Source organism: Chiloscyllium punctatum, chromosome 26 (assembly GCF_047496795.1).
Source record: "Chiloscyllium punctatum isolate Juve2018m chromosome 26, sChiPun1.3, whole genome shotgun sequence".
Taxonomy (NCBI): Eukaryota; Metazoa; Chordata; class Chondrichthyes; order Orectolobiformes; family Hemiscylliidae; genus Chiloscyllium; species Chiloscyllium punctatum.
Genome location: NC_092764.1, coordinates 76,867,723 through 76,884,284, shown reverse-complemented (window position 1 = coordinate 76,884,284; position 16,562 = coordinate 76,867,723). Strand labels below are relative to the sequence as shown.

At 41.6% G+C, this 16,562-nt stretch overlaps 1 protein-coding gene across 7 annotated transcripts in view; it reads left to right on the top strand.

The window, feature by feature from the left end:
• The window catches only part of LOC140453192 (protein NDRG4), a 231,680-nt gene that overhangs the window by 197,411 nt on the left and 17,707 nt on the right, over positions 1 to 16,562 (top strand). For all 7 annotated transcript variants that reach the window (XM_072547693.1, XM_072547696.1, XM_072547697.1 and 4 more), the window contains 6 exons: positions 229 to 332; positions 1,173 to 1,229; positions 4,143 to 4,194; positions 5,196 to 5,243; positions 12,383 to 12,418; positions 14,245 to 14,296. In XM_072547693.1, coding sequence (XP_072403794.1) covers positions 229 to 332; positions 1,173 to 1,229; positions 4,143 to 4,194; positions 5,196 to 5,243; positions 12,383 to 12,418; positions 14,245 to 14,296 — 349 coding nt within the window. The remainder of the gene's footprint in view (positions 1 to 228; positions 333 to 1,172; positions 1,230 to 4,142; positions 4,195 to 5,195; positions 5,244 to 12,382; positions 12,419 to 14,244; positions 14,297 to 16,562) is intronic.

The following is a 16,562-nucleotide window of genomic DNA, read 5'->3' as shown; positions in this document are numbered from 1 at the left end:
AGAAATATATGGTTAGGACACCTGATTGTAATTGCTGACAGGTTCTGTACTTTAGGAGGGCCCTCTTGTGGGAGATACCATGGTGGCTTGTGCTCATGCAGTCATATCCAGCATGGAATTGATGCCTTTGAGAGTAGAGGGAAGGAGATCTTTTTTCTGGAAAAAGCAGGAGATGGAAACGGTAGTCAGCAAAGTGGTGTGTAACAGTGTTTCTACCTCCTGTCTCAGGAGGAACTGATGAACAATACGGAGCTGGTGCAGAGCCTCCGACAGCAAATAGGAGCTAACGTCAACCAGAGTAATCTGCAGCTCTTCTGGAACATGTACAACAGGTAACACAATCACAGGCACTCGTCAGTGCAGGGAATCTTGTCTGTACAACTAATACTGTCATAAGCTTTTCACAATACAAGTAACAGTAAGTAACAGTAAAAGTAACAACTCCTCAGTACAGATAGACCTCAATAAGGACAACATTGTCATAGGTATCATTTGGTACAGACACCACTTCAACAGACAGAGTTAATTTAGGCAATGTTGGTATAAAGTTAGGGCTGAGTAATGAGAGCTGACACCACTTTGCCTTAAGCACTTCGGTGAAAGTGATAGTAAAAATCTAGTAGCTTTGGTCTCACTTTGGAAAAGCTGTTGGTTTGCGGGCATTTAGAGCCATTATGTTTCATCGTAAAAACAAGCTGCTCGGTTTTCAAAATTGCACTCTTTTGTCCAAATGTGAATCTTCTGAAATGACAATGTACGCAGAGGCCATTCAGCCCATTGTGCCAGGCCTTTGATTGAACCAGTTCACTCCAGTTCCCTATTTTGTTCTGATTTAACGTTGGAAATCGTTGTATGATGTGTAGACAAATACAACACTTGACTGCTTGGGTCGAGACTAACACTTCAAAGGTTTATGTGTTTAGTAGTTCCTGACACTGTTGAGCTTCACTCTCTGTTAGCTGAGATTATATGTAGAGGACAAGGTATCACCCAGATCCTGTGTCCTCAGAGAGAAGAATGCACAGGAAAAGTGAATGCAGTCCCCTCCACATCAGTCTGAGCCCTGATAAAATTCTGTGGTTCAAGGGCATCTATGTTCACTTGTTTCGTGAAATGAAAATGGAATCAAACTTGACTCCTGCTTAAAAACAATAAGTATTTCTTCTTGACAGTCGCAGGGATCTGGAAATGAATAGACCTGGAACTGTGGCCAATGCTAAGACTCTGCAGTAAGTATTCACCCTCAGTTTATCATCCTCTTCAATTCCCGAGCCTGTCTGCAGCCATTCCATCTATTGTCTGAAATTACAGAGCACCGAATCCATCCTTATCGTTCAACCCTGATTTATTTTAGCCCTGGTATGAATATCCCTATCACCGACTCCAGAATGAGGGAAAATAACCTTGTCACTGACTCTTCTAATGCAAAGGTAAAAATTGCTGTCATTGAACCTAATGTGACATCAAGAATTCCTGTCACTTAGCCCACTGTGAGGATTATTCTCATCATCGTGAGTTCAAATGTGAGTGGGAATATCTTGACACTAGCCCCAGTGTAAGGATGAGAAGTCCATCACTGACCTGAATGTGGGTGTGAATAACCCTGAGACTGGCTCCAGTGTGAGATGTGTTCCACTCTCAGCTCCCAATGTCAGTGGGAATATCACTGTCAGTGGCCCCAGTGTGAATACGAGAATTCTGGTCACTGGCCTCAGTGTGAGGATGGTTATTCCTGTCTTTGGCCTCAGTTTGAGGTGAGTAGTCCAGTCACTGAGTTGTGAGAGGAGTATTACTGTTACTGATATCAAGTTCTCTGAAGGGAAACATTGCTTTAATTTTAGGCTTTAATTTTGTTTTCTCCTCCCTGTTCTGTTAACACCTTTGCTTGGGTGAACTGAAATTTCTCGACACTGAACATGTGCACATTCTTTCCAAACTTGATCCCATTACCCCCAAGTCCCTACGTTTATCTGTTTTATTCTAGTCGCATCACCTTTTTTTTCCCTTTTTGGATACATTGCTCCATTACCACTGTTGTTGACCCAGACTTGAAACTTCCTTGGAAGTCCCTTTCCCAGCATTCTACATTGCCATCAGGGCACCATTACTGCCTACTGACCAGCAGCAATGAACTGTCCAATCCTCCTTGCTCACCAGTTTCTTCTGACATTCAGCACCCACTGGTGGCTAAGCTTGCCAGTCTCTTCTCTGTCCCCATACACTCCATCTACCTCTGTCCTTTTGTCCCTGCCAGGGAATAACAATCACTACCCGCTCCACATATTTCTCTAGAATCTTGATTTACTGGTAAATGTAGCTCATGCTCTCCCTGACTTGACAGTGAATCGTCCCCCTTAATGAGGCCTCCATGTTTGGTCATGTTTGACCTTTCTCACATGGTCTACACAAGCCAGCGACACTGCACTTATCATCAAGTCACATCTTGGTCTTTTTAGCTACTTGTCCAGTGTCTGTCTTTCTTTGATCACCACCTTGCTCCAACCTCATTGACTTTCTCTTAAAATCCACATCTTTAACAGCCCCACACAACACTCCACAGAACATCTCTTCCTCAGTGAGTTCAATTTATGGACTACTTTGTTACTGAAATTGAGAATATTCATTCCTATACTGTTTTCTCCTTTTCCCTTGCATTAGCCGTGTATCTATATTTTCTTTTAGAATTTCTCTTCCCTTCCCTGGTTTCCTCTCTTGAGTTTACTTCCGCATGAGATCCATCTTCTGGTTCATTTAGACCCTCCAGCACCCAATTCCTGCTGATCATCCAGCCTTTCTTAGCTGGTTGCCATTGTAAATGGTTTCCACTCCAAAGGTTTTCACTCCTTTCCCTTCAAAACTGTTGCCATTACTCCACATCAAAGAAAATCCCAATCTCTCCATTCTTGCTCCAAACCTGAACTCCTCCAGCACCTCTCTTTTATAGATTGACTTAGAGATTTCCCTCGCAAGGTTCCTTGTCTATTTTCAATCATGAACATAAGAAATAAGGGTGGCGGGGTGGCTCAATGGTTGGCTCACTGCTGTCTCACAACGCCAGGGACCCGGGTTCAATTTCAGCCTCGGGGTGACTGTGTGGAGTTCGCACATTCTCCCTGTGTCTGTGTGGGTTTCCCTCAGGTGCTCCAGTTTCCTCTTGCAATCCAAAGATGTGCAGGTTAAGGCGAAGTGGCCATGGGAATGGGTCTGGGTGGGTTACTCTTTAGGAGGTTGGTGCGGACTTGTTGGGCCAAAGGGCCTGTTTCCACACTCTAAGGGTTCTATAATTCCATAAGGCTTCTATAGATTCTATGCAATCAAATAGTCCAAAATTGAGTGTAAAATTGAAGATTTGGTGAGCTGTAACATGGCTGATTATTGGTACAACACTGAGCAGACTGATGGTGCAAAACTCAGCTTTAAGAAAGCAAGTAAATTCCTTCTGAAGCATTGTGGAACTCTTCTTACAAGGAGATCAGAGTTGGTAAGCTCTCAAAAACACATTTGTTCATAATGATATATGATCAGCCAATCACAGTGCATTGGTTATGGGCTGGGAATAGTGAGCCTTGTCAATGAATTATATATGGACTGCACGAAAGCTTTTAGGGAGTGAGTCTCTTATTTTTGTTTATCTTTATTTTTCATTTGGTGCAATTATTCTACACTAAAAGCCTGGATGCGAGTGTTTCCTTACATATCCAACTCTGTGTTGAAGAGTGTGGTGCTGGAAAAGTGCAGCTGGTCAGGCAGCATCCCAGGAGCAGAAAAATCGACGTTTCAAGCATAAGCCCTTCATCAGGATTCTCCTGTTCCTCGGTTGCTGCCTGACCGGCTGTGCTTTTCCAGCACCACACTCTTTGATTCTGATCTCCTAGTTGAAAATGTCCAACTCTGTAACAGTGTATATGACCCTCTTCTTTGTTCCCTCTGTCTGAGCTAGTTCACAGTCTCACTTTGTTTGCAATTTGCAGTAGGGAAAGCGTGCTGTGTGAGTGGGAGCCCTTACTTCATTACTGTGATTCCATTGAAATGTTCCCCTTTACCTTTCGATGAACAATGCCCTCAGACATGAGGTATTAAATGATGCCATGCTTTGAATTTGCAGGCACAAGAATGCAGGCTGATGGTCTGTTTCATTTTAGGTGTCCAGTGATGCTGGTTGTGGGGGACAATTCCCCAGCAGAGGAAGGTGTGGTGAGTATAAGCAGTGAATCTGCATCACATCCAGTGGCTGGGCAGGGTATTTTCTATACATTCATCTCCTTGAAGCAAGAGAAAGCATTGCTATTTGTAAGAAGCTTGCAACATTCAGAAACACTGCAATAACAAGGGAGTAGTCCTCATTTTTCTGCCATGGGTTAAATTTTCCCTCTAATTTTGTTTTCACTGTGCAAATCTTTGAGATCTGTATGCTGCATCAGCTTCTGAAACTAGAAGTCACGCATTGGCATGCTGAGTTGGTATGCGTGGCCACAGATCTTAGAAGGAATGTTGTTTGGATTCTATCTCTCTTTGTCTGCCCAGTAAAAATCTGATCAATGCTACTTATGTGCCTTTTTCGTAGCTTCATATATTGTGGGTTTTGCATGACATTGTTTTGCTAGGTTGATATGTCTTACTCTGATTGTCAATGCATTAGGTTATCCACTAGTGCCTTTAGATTTCCTACAAGTATTACCAAATTGGATTGAAGCTAGTATCTAGTATTCTAAATACCCTTAGTCCAACATGGATCAATAGCTGAGATCTCTCTGAGATGAAATAATAAGCATTTTATCAGCAAAGGAATGGCAAAATTTAGAGAAGGAAAGTGTCATAAGATGTTAGTCTAATACTTGCAACAACTGCATGCCACTTACACGTATTTAATTGACCCATAATCCAGAGAGCAATTGTAACACAATTGACAGTGAAGGAAGGAGTGTCCTGGTTGATGTGAATAGTGGCATGGTACATACACGATGACAGGCGTGGTACTTGTACAGTCGAAGTTCCTCCAAGAAACATTTCTGACAAAGCTGCAAATATGTCTTCGTTTGGAAACTGAAATACTGAGCAGAGGAAATCTTCATGAATATATGCACAATATTGGAGCACACATTCCCTCTTTTGGGAAATGGAATTAGTGCTCATAATCTGTTAGATATTTTATCATTCATCATGGTTTCATACTAATGCTGCTCTTTCAATCCCAGGTGGAATGTAACTCCAAGCTGGACCCAACTCAGACAACTTTCCTTAAGGTATAGAATGCCTGGACTAGCTGTAATCTTAAACAGTTAATTGCATATAAATGTTCCAGTTACCCTGGAGCTATTATAATGTGTCAGAGCAAGTTAATTAAAATAAACAAAATAATTGAGCAATTTCTTAACAATTAACTTATATTAGCCCAGATTGGTAGACATTTTTTTTAGAATTTAGAATTGGCTTTATTGTCACATGCACTGGAGTGCAGTGAGACGTTTGCAATGTTGCCACTCATGGCGTCATCTTAAGGCACAAGATACCTAGGTACAGATATTTAGGTATTTGATACAAAATTGAAAGAATAATAAATAAAAGTCCAGCATGAGAATAAAATGGGAAAAAAGGTACTCAAATTATAGTCCTTTGCACCTAAGTCCATGCCAGCACTTAGTCTCCAGATGACGCCAGGCCAAGTCTCCAGATCACGCTGGGCTTCAAAGCTCGAGGACTGGCCTTGCCTCTAGTCTGCAAGGGCCTCGCCTATCCATGGCAGCCTCCAGACTAGGACCCACCTCCCCATAGCAGCACCCTCTGGTCTGGGACCCACCTCCCTGCAGCGGCACCCTTCAGTCTGAGACCCACCTCCCCACAGCGGCGCCTTTGGTCCAGGACCCACCTCCCTGTAGCAACGCCCTCCGGTCCAGGATCCACCTCCCCACAGTGGCGCCCTTCAGTCTCAGCCTCACCTCCTTGCAGTGGCGCCCTCTAGTCCGGGACCTGCCTCCCCACAGCAGTGCCCTTTGGTCCCGGAGCTGCCTCCTCCATTCCCCTCTGAGTAAGTTTTAAATTAGAAGTTTGCAAAGAAAGGAGAGAAAGAAAAAAGATCGGGTAGAGCAGAGGAGCTCTGGCTAAAGCATAGGTGTTATTACTTGCTGATGTAAAGGTGCAGGACAATTTGGAAGGTGGGGCATGAATCTAATCTCACCTCATGACCTTTTTATTTCTTGGAGTCCATATTGATTTTTGGGTTGAATGTGGATATTAGTAAGGTAGCATTTACTGACTAATCTTTGATGTACCAAGCAATTGGACAAGGCAGGAAGAGGTGACCTGTGGCCTTTTCTTTTAGATATTTGTTACAACACAGCGGTAAACTCTTCTGTCAATTAAACCAAACACACAGAAAAGCTCACGTTACCTCGTAATCTGTTAAATATGAGTATCAGAGAACTACTCAAATTCCATTATTTAACAAAAAATATCAATTTTATTCTTTAACTCTAATGTGAACATTAAACAACAACTACTTACAACTCTAAGCCTCCTTTATCTTAAAGCTTTGTTATCTACCTCCCACTCTGTAACAATATACTGATCCAATAAAGCCCTTATTAAATTTACAGCGACTCAGTTTTCAAAACCAGACAGCAGCTGTCGTCTCCAGAGTCGATCTTGCTCTGTTTGTAGATCTCCCTGGGTCATCTTTGGTCTTCTGCTACAGATTTTTCATATGAAAAAAGTACCTTTGACAGCGAGTGTTTTCGGGGAATCTGTCTGACAATGGCAGGTGGTGCTCTTTCTGGCTAACTGTCCAAAATGCCTGCTTTTTATACCCGAAACTTTGGATCATCTCATTGGTTTGACGTTGTCAAGACAGTAACATTCAAATTCGATTGGGTTTTGGTATCTTGGGGCATAATTTAAATTGATTGATTGGCTAAGTTCGAACTGCTGTGAAAACAATTGCAGTATCTAGGTTACAGCCAAAGGTTACATCTTAAGGTTACATCATCAGTTCTCTAGTACACTCTGTGCCTGTTAGTCAGTCACATGACAGGTGCTTGTCAGCTTTCACTCTCCCTTAAAGGTATAGTACACACCTTTAACATCATTACACCCCCCCCCTTAGGAAAAAATGAACTATCACAATGAAAAGATAGCTTCATATTTTTTCTGTTTCTTAACCCCATTACCAAGAAAGACATAGAATAATAATCTCAGTCCATATTAACTTCTGCACTCATACATACATAGAAACATTGGTATCTGTTCAATATTAGCTATACTTTATCCATTAAATCCGCGATAATGCACCTGCTATCACATTCTTCCGACCCTCAAGATGTACGATTTGTAAATTAAAAGTCTGTACATAAAACTCCAATGAAATAGTCTCATATTCTTGTCTTTAAATCTTTCCAAGAATGTAAGAGGATTGTGATCTGTGTACACAACCATCTCTGACCTATTGTTCATGACATAAACACTAAAATATTGTAAGGCCAGTAACAAACTCAATAATTCCTTTTTGATCATATTTTCTCTGGTAGGTGTTGAGTTTCTTTGAAAAGTAACCAACTGGCAGTTCAATTCCATTACCTTCCTGTAGCAGTACAGCTCCAACTCATGTCGCTAGCATTGATTGCAAACTTGAAGGTTTCAAAACATTTGGTGTAGCTAAAATTAGTGAAATGGTTAATATTGCTTTTAAATGGTCGAATGACTCCTGGCATTGTTCAGTCCACTAAAATTTTGTGGTGTTCTTCAACAAATCTTTTAACGGTGCCACAACGCTGCTGAAGTTTGGAATAAACTTCCTTTAGAATCTGCTTAGACCCAAAAATCGGAGCCCCTTTTCCATCGAGGTTGGTTGTGGAAATTTCTCGATGGCCTTCATCTTTGCGTTCCTTGGAGTCAACCTTCTATGCCCCAAAGAACGCCATTTCTGCTTTCACAAATGCTGTTTTCTTTAAGTTTATTACTAGTTTTGCTTCTCTTAATCGTTCAAAGAGCTCTGCCAACTGTACTATGTGATCTTTCCAGGACTCACTAAAGTTCACTACATCATCCAGATACACTGCATGGTTTGTTAACCCAGCCACAACTCTGTTCATGAGTCTTTGAAATGTGGCGGGTGTGTTCTTTATTTCAAAGGCCATCACTCTGAATTGGTATAGCCCATTTGGGGTTACAAACACAAACATTTATTTTGCTTTCTCTGATAAAGTTACCTGCCAATAACCACACAGTAAGTCCAACTTTATGATTTAACTGGCTTGTCCAACTTTCTCTGTACAGTCCTCCAATCTGGATATTCGGTATGAGTCCAATTTTGTTAGGTGTTGACCACACAACATTGAGTCCCGTCAGGTTTGGGAATTAACACGATCGGCAATCTCCACTAGCTCTGACTCGGTTCAATGATATCTTCATTGAGGATCGCATCCACTTCCTTCTGGACCTGTCTGGCTTTGAAAGGATTAAGCCTGTCGATGTGTTATTTTATTGGAACAGCATTCCCTACGTCTACCTCACGCACAATAGCGTTAGTCCTTCGCATCTTACTCCTGCAGATGTCCTCATACTGTTGTAACAAATCTTTCAGCTGCATTCTTTGCTCCTGACTGGTCCTCATCCTCAATAACATTTCCTTCAACTCCTCCCATTTTATCCAAATCAAGGGAGTGGCCATTGGTACCTAGTGGGCCCCAGCTACGCACTGTGCCCCACCTTTTCTGCCGTTATATTGATGATTACATTGGTACAGTCTCCTGCACCCAGGCTGAACTGGAGCAGTTCATTGACTTCGCCCACAACTTCCACCCCACCGTCAAATTCACTTGGTCCATCTCGGATACCTCCCTCCCCTTTCTTGACTCACAATTTCCATCTCCTGACAGACATTTTTTACGAACCTACAGGCTCCCATAACTACCTGGACTATATCTCCCATCCAGTATCCTGCAAGAACTCCATCCTATTCTCCCAATTCCTCCGCCTCCACTGCATCTGCTCGGATAAGGAGATGGGCGGCACAGTGGTTCGCACTGCTGTCTCATAGCGCCAGAGTCTCGGGTTCAATTCCCGTCTCAGGCAACTATCTGTGTGGAGTTTGCACATTCTCCCTGTGTCTGCGTGGGTTTCCTCCGGGTGCTCCAGTTTCCTCCCATAGTTTTAAAATGTGCAAGTCAGGTGAATTGGCCATGCTAAATTGTCCATAGTGTTAGTTGAAGGAGTAAATGTAGGGGAATGGGTCTGGGTGGGTTGCTCTTTGGAGGGTCGGTGTGGACTTGTTGGGCCGAAGGGCCTGTTTCCACACTAAGTAATTAAAAAAAAATTCCACTCCCAAACTTCCCAACTTATTTTGAACAACGTGCTTTTCCTCCCCCTGTCATCCAGGCAGCCCTCCACTGCACTGACTCCATTCCCCACATTCCCTGCTCCACTGCTCTAACCACTTTCCCCCCCGCCCCCCCAACAACTCAATAAAAACAGAATCCCCAGTCCTCACCTACTAACCCACCAGTCTCCGCATCTAACGCATCATCCTTAAACACTTCCGCCAACTCCAACTAGACCCCACCACTAAGAACATCCTCCCCCAACCTACCCCCTCTGCCTTCCGCAAGGACCATTCCCTTCGACAGTCCCTTGTTTAGGCCACTCTCCCCATCAACGACCCTCCCTGCCCAAGTACCTTCCCCTGCAACCAGAAAAATGTAAAACCTGCCAGAACACCATCCCCTTCACCTCCATCCAGGGCCCCAAAGAGTCCTTCCAGGTGAGACAGAGGTTCACCTGCCTCTCTTCCAACCTAGTTTACTGCTACTGCATCAGGTGCTCCTAGTGTGGTCTTCTCTACATCGGGGAGACCGAACATAAACTTAGAGAACAGTTCACCGAGCACCGAACCACAGTGCAAATTGGAGGAACAGCACCTCATCTTGTGCCTAGGTAGCCTACAGCCTGGGGGACTCAACATTGCATTCACCAATTTCAAATAACGTCCCTTTCCAGCCCCTCCCCTTCCCTTCCCTTCCACTCCTGCAGGCCACCAACAAGGTGGTACCCTCCACCTGTCTTCACCTATCCCCACTTCACCATCCTGTCCCCACCACCTGCTTTATCTGCAGTTCCCCCTACATCCATCCCCAGTCCTGTAGAAAGGTTACACACGAAACATTGACTTCTCCACCTCCTGATGCTGCCTGGCCTGCTGTGTTCTTCCAACCTCCTGCCTGTCTTCTTGGCACCTGAGGCAGGTAATTTACTAACCTATCCCACTCCTCAAGGACGTCCTCATTGTTTAACGTATTTTGAGGCACATCAAATTCCATAACATCTGGATTTGATTCCTCACTCTGCGGGGCAGTAACTAACACCTGTTTCTCCAGTTCCCTGTCTTTATTATAATAAGGTTTCACCATATTCACATGATATACCTAATACAGTTTTTTTTCTATCCAACATCTTTTTACCAGCTAGTTTACCTGACTCAACTTTTTCCCAATTTGATAGGGACCACTAAACCTGGTTTTGAAGGGATCTTCTACTACTGGTCACAATACTAATATGTCATCCCCATGGGAAAATGCCCAAATTTCAGAGTTTTTATCTGCCACCTGCTTCATTCTATACTGTGCCCTTTTTAGATGCTGTTTAGCTAACTCACTCTCTGATTTAATTTCTGCCCAAGTGTGAGATCTCCGACTTCGGTGCTGTCAATTTCTCTTTAATTAATTTCAAAGGCCCTCTCATTTCTTGTCCAAATATTATTTCAAAGAGAGTAAACTGAGGAGGTTCGTTTGGGGCATCTCTAATGGCAAACAATACGAATGGGATACCTTTATCCCAATCCTTCGGGTAATCCTAACAGTGTGCTGTTAACAGAGTCTTCAGGGTCTGAGGCCAACTTTCTAAAGCTCCCTGGGATTCAGGATGATACGCATTTGATTTAAATTGCTGTATACCTAAGCTATCCATGACTTCCTTAAACAGCCTAGCAGTAAAAATAGACCCTTGGTCTCTGGGTAGCCCATAAAGCATGAAGAAAGCTACTAACTCCTCTACCACACTTTTTGCCTTAATACACCGTAATGGAATTGCCTCCAGAAATCCGGTAGACACAGCCATTATGGTTAGCAAGTATGGGTTCCCACTTTTAGTTTTCGAGAGGGGACCTACACAATCAATCATAACCTGTATGAAAAGTTCTTTGAAAGCAGGAATTGGCAACTAAGGTGTTGGTTTTATTACTGCCTGTGGCTTACCTACCATTTAGCATGTATGACACATATGGCAAAATATAATCATTTCCATATGCATTCCAGGCCAATTGAAATACTCTTGTACCTTAGCCTGAGTCTTTCGTACTCCTAGGTGACCTCCTACAGGTAGTTCATGTGTTACCTATAACACTTCCTGTGTATGCTACTGGCAACACAATTTGGCGCACATCGCCCATTTCTCCCCTGCACTAACCTGCCGTGGTCTTCATTTTCGTCTTGGGATTCTATCTTTAAGATAACCCTCGGGAATATTCTCTGACTCCTTTTCTGAGTATGCATTAACATATATATCTTTTCTTTTCTTTCTGTGGTAAGTCCATTAGTCTTTCAGGACTAAACCCTTCAGTCTGACCCTCATTAATTCCACTGAATCACACAATCATGAGTATTATTCATTTGACAGATCCAGGAAATGTATGCTTTGTTCACCCCAAGAGCTACACAATGATGAGCTTTCATTGCTTCAGCAGATCTAGGCAATTCTCGGCATCACTCATTAAACATGGCTAAATAATCATGTACATTCTCATGCTGAACATGGGATATTCATTTAATACGTTCACAGGCACAAGTTGACAGTTGACAAAGCTCAGTGCTGGGTCCCTTGCCCAATAAATTACCATTGGATAATTACCCAACAGATCTAAACTGCAATTATTCATTAACCCCATTATTCTCACAATCAACCCAGGCTGCCTAGGAAAACTCATTTAACCTTGAAATGGACCATTGATGCAATGGAGCTAAAGTGCCATGGGGCATATTGCTAAAGACCAACATATTCATGAAAGATCCATGCAAATCAGTCGAGATCCAGTGTTAGACTTACCCAACAAACCCAGGTAAATAAGATCAATAGATGAGCAACCTTGTTATGTGACAGAAAATGATGGATTATTTTTCTGGGTCTTGGTTACTCAAATGAAATAGGTGGAATATGTTGAAAGAATTCCTAGAGCATTAAATCATAGAGGTTTTGCCTAGAAGGTCAAGTCCATACCTGGAAGTTTGTGAGAGCTGTGGGCAATAATCAATAATGATCATTCAGCTATTAAAGAAATGTTACTGAAAAAAGCTGTAACTTCTCCCTCTTGTTGTGATGACTCATTTGTTTTATTTTTCAGATGGCTGATTCTGGTGGTCTGCCACAGATTACACAGGTGAGTAATAGACAAACTGTCTGGATTCTCATAAAGACAGGGCTGTCTTTATTCAACTATCCAGCTTGAGCAAGGTGGAAGCTTTTTACTCAGTCCAAAATACTATGGTCCAAGCTCCTAGAATTAAGAATTCCAGAAGCAAACCAAATTTCCACTGGAATTACAGTGGTGTAGGAGAAGTTAGGAGGAAATGTTTGGCCATAACTCAGAGCAGTTTGAATTTGCCTTTTTGCACAATTAAATCAAAGTCTGTTTGAACCTTTATTTCAATGATTCAGACAGGTAACAAATTTTGACAAATAGCATAATTTGTAAAATATCAGGGAATCTTTCCAAAATTCTGGCTAATATTCCTCATTCATCTGTAAGAAGCAGACCAATTGGTCATTCAGTTCATTGCTGATTATGCTGCTACGAATGTCAGTTGTGTTTTTCTGTAACAACACTCCCTGTTCTCCAATAGATTCATAGAGATGTACAGCACAGGAATAGACTGTTCGGTCCAACTTGTCCATGCCAACGATATATCCCAACTCAATCTAGTCCCACCTGCCACCACTTGGCCTATATCCCTTCTATTCATATAACCATCCAGATGCCTTTTAAATGCTGTAATTGTACTAGCCTCCACCACTTCCTCTGGCAGTCTCATTACATACACCCACCACCCACTGTGTGAAAAAGTTGCCTCTTAGGTCCCTTTTTATATTTTTCCCCTCTCACCCTCAGCCTATACCCTCTAGTTCTGGATTCTCCCACCTCAGGGAAAAGACCTTGACTGTTTATCTTATCTATGCCCCTCATGATTCTATAAACTGTATAAGGTCACCCCTCTGCCTCTAATGCTCCAGTGAAAACAGCCCAGCCTATTCAGCCTCTCCTTATGGCTCAAATTATGCAACCCTGGCAATATTCTTGTAAATTTTTACTGGACCCTTTCAAGTTTTACAGCATCCTTCCGTTAAGGAAGAAGACCAGAATTGTGCTCAACATTCCAAAACTGGCCTAACCAATGTTCTGTACAGCTGCAACATGACCTTCCAACTCCCATACTCAATGCTCTGACCAATAAAGGAAAGCATACCAAAAGCCACCTTCACTATCCTATCTACCTGTGACACTACTTTCAAGGAACTGTGAACCTGCATTCCTAGGCCTCTTTGTTCAGCAATATTTACCATTAAGTGTATAAGTCCTGCTCTGATTTGCTTTTCCAAAATGTAGTATCTCACATTTATCTAAATTAAACTTCATCTGCCACATCTCAGCCCATTGGCCTATCTGATCAAGATCCCATTGTACTCTGAGGTAACCTTCTTCGCTGTCTACTACACCTCCAATTTTGGTGTCACCTGCAAACTTAATAACTATGCCTCCTATGTTCACATCTAAATCATTTATACAAATGACAAAAAGCAGTGGACCCAGCAATAATTCTTGCGGCACACCACTGGTCACAGGCCTCCGGTCTGAAAAGCAAACCTCCACCCCCACCCTCTGTCTTCTAGCTTTGAACCAGTTCTGTATCCAAATGGCTAGTTCCCCCTCTGCTCCATGAGATCTAACCTTGTTAACCAGTCAACCATGAGGAACTTTGTCGAATGTCTTACTGAAGTCCATATAGATCGCATCCACCACTCTGCCCTCATCAGTCCTCTTCGTTATTTCTTCAAAAAACTCAACCAAGTTCATGAGACATGATTTCCCATGCACAATGTGTGAAACATTTTTAAGATGCCTTTGTGCAATTGAGTTTGTACTTTATTTATAATCTTGTGTAGAATGTCTGCAGTCTTAGTTTCAGTTTGTATCTTTTGTTCCAACAGCCTGGGAAACTGACAGAGGCATTCAAGTACTTTCTGCAGGGCATGGGCTACAGTAAGTATATTAAAAAAAAGGCACATAGCTAGGCTTTTTACCTGTGACTGGGTGTGAACTGTTATTCATCCTTTCTTCGGCTTTATTTAAAAAGAAAATATCTAAATTTAGACAGAGTACACAAGTCATACTGCATGAAATTTTTATATCTTGATGTTAACTCAAGTCAAACGGTGCTCACCAAGGGGGGTTACTCTCAGCCAGACTGTATTCAGCCAGGGGATTATTCTTAGCTAGACTATGTATACCTGGGGGTTATTCTCACAGCCAGACTGCATTCACTCAGGGATTACTGTCAGTGAGATTTTTGAGATTTACTAAAACCCCATGTTTTCATCATTGAGATCTTATGTGTTAAATTTTATTGGTGTGAAGGATGATTTGCAGGAATGAAAACAGTGGGAGAAAATGTAAGGGTGATAAATGGGGAGCAGGTGAACAGAATATCTCATCTACTAGTTTGTGATTATTCAAACCAGTTCATCACACAAAATGCAGACTCTGTGTTAACATGGTGTGCATTAGTATGCCTTTGGCTCTTTATTTTCTTTTGTGTCTATGGACTATTATGCTCACCTAAATGTAAACTTATCATAACTATCTGGTTATGTCAAATATCTGTATCTGAAAGGTGTGTTTCTACAGCTGAAGGATCAACCTTCTGACCAGCCTTCACACCTATCAATGGAATGTGTCTTAATCTCATAGTGACTGAGTAGAATTTTGTGTTGAAATACTTGAAACTTGTGATTTTCAAATTAACAGCAGAAGTCAAATTTAAGATGAAATGCTACATTTTAAAAGTATTATTTTGTCACATAAATTGTCCATGAGTATAAATTCATTCATGAGTCTGCACTAATAGCTCTTTAATATGTTAGCTTAAAAATCTGGTAAAGTATCATGACCATGGGTCAAGACAGGACATACTATGAACGCTCTTAACTATTAATTCCAAAATGTCATTTTTAAGATGCCTAATATATTAAAATGTAGTTGTGGATGTAAATTAAGTGTAAATCCAGAAAACGATTGATGTAATTAACACCTAAAATGTCAAAGAAGCTTCATACTGGACTGTGAGCTTTTGTGACTACAAAAATAATGAGGGACTGACAACCTTGTGCTCATCCGCAAACCAAATCCCTGCACATTACATATCAAACTGCGGACAGTTTGTGTTTTTCACTTTGAAAAATACGTAAGGACTATATATTTAAAAAGCCAGCGTCACCTCTAATGGAGTGGACTAGTTGAACTGAACAGTCTCATATGCACCAGCCTGGGTTGAGTGTTAGTCTTCTGTGAAGGTTATAGTAGAAGAACTATCTCATAGTTAGCCCTGTGTTGCAGATAAAGAACCTCTGCCACTCTTGACTTCTAGAAATCAGCTAGCTAGCAGCCAGATGAATAGAAAACCCTCTCTTATTGAGACAAACAGAAAGTCCCCTCTGTTGCAAATTAATTTAAAAGGAAATCAAATCCTGCCATTAGAACCTCAACTGGCCAAAAAGAAATCTCAATTTTGACTGTTTAGCTATCACTGTCAAAGCCACCAGTAACCTCCATTGCTACAGCTATAATGTTCAGTTATCAACTCTATACAAACAATTCAGACTGATCTGTATATTTGCTTTTTAAACTTTTACCTCTCTTTACACTTTTATTTATAATCTATGTATATGTTGCATTATTAATTTTTGTGTTTAGAAGTAATTCATTATTTGATAACTTGAGAAAGCCTGATTCAAATTTTAAAGCATTTGGTTTAGGAGAAACACAAAGGATTCTTTCCAAATTAATGTTGTGGCAACTGTCTGAGGGGTAGGTGAATAAGGAAGGGGAGCTAGTTCATCCATCCTCCACTGATAGTTTAATGGTTTGGGGTAACATATCTGGAACACATTGGAAAATCTTGGAGCCTGTTGCTGTGAATTGAATCCACAGACAAAACTAAAGAACTGGAGTGGGTGAACTGTCATTTTGAAACCAATTTTAAAGGAAAATTTGCATAAGGTTTTCTTGAGATTGTACTGCTCCAGCATAGAAATATCCACATTTGATGTTGACACCTTTCTAGCAGAATTAGGAGAAGTTATTTCTGAAGATAGTTAAAAACATTTAGAAAGGCACTTGAGATTAGAATTTTGCCCAAAAGGCAGAAAGCCTAAAATTTTAAAAGGGGTGACCGGTGGTTAACAGGTGCAAATTGATGACAATAATATGGATTTAGTTGTGAGATTGAGGCAGCAGAAATTAGATTTTC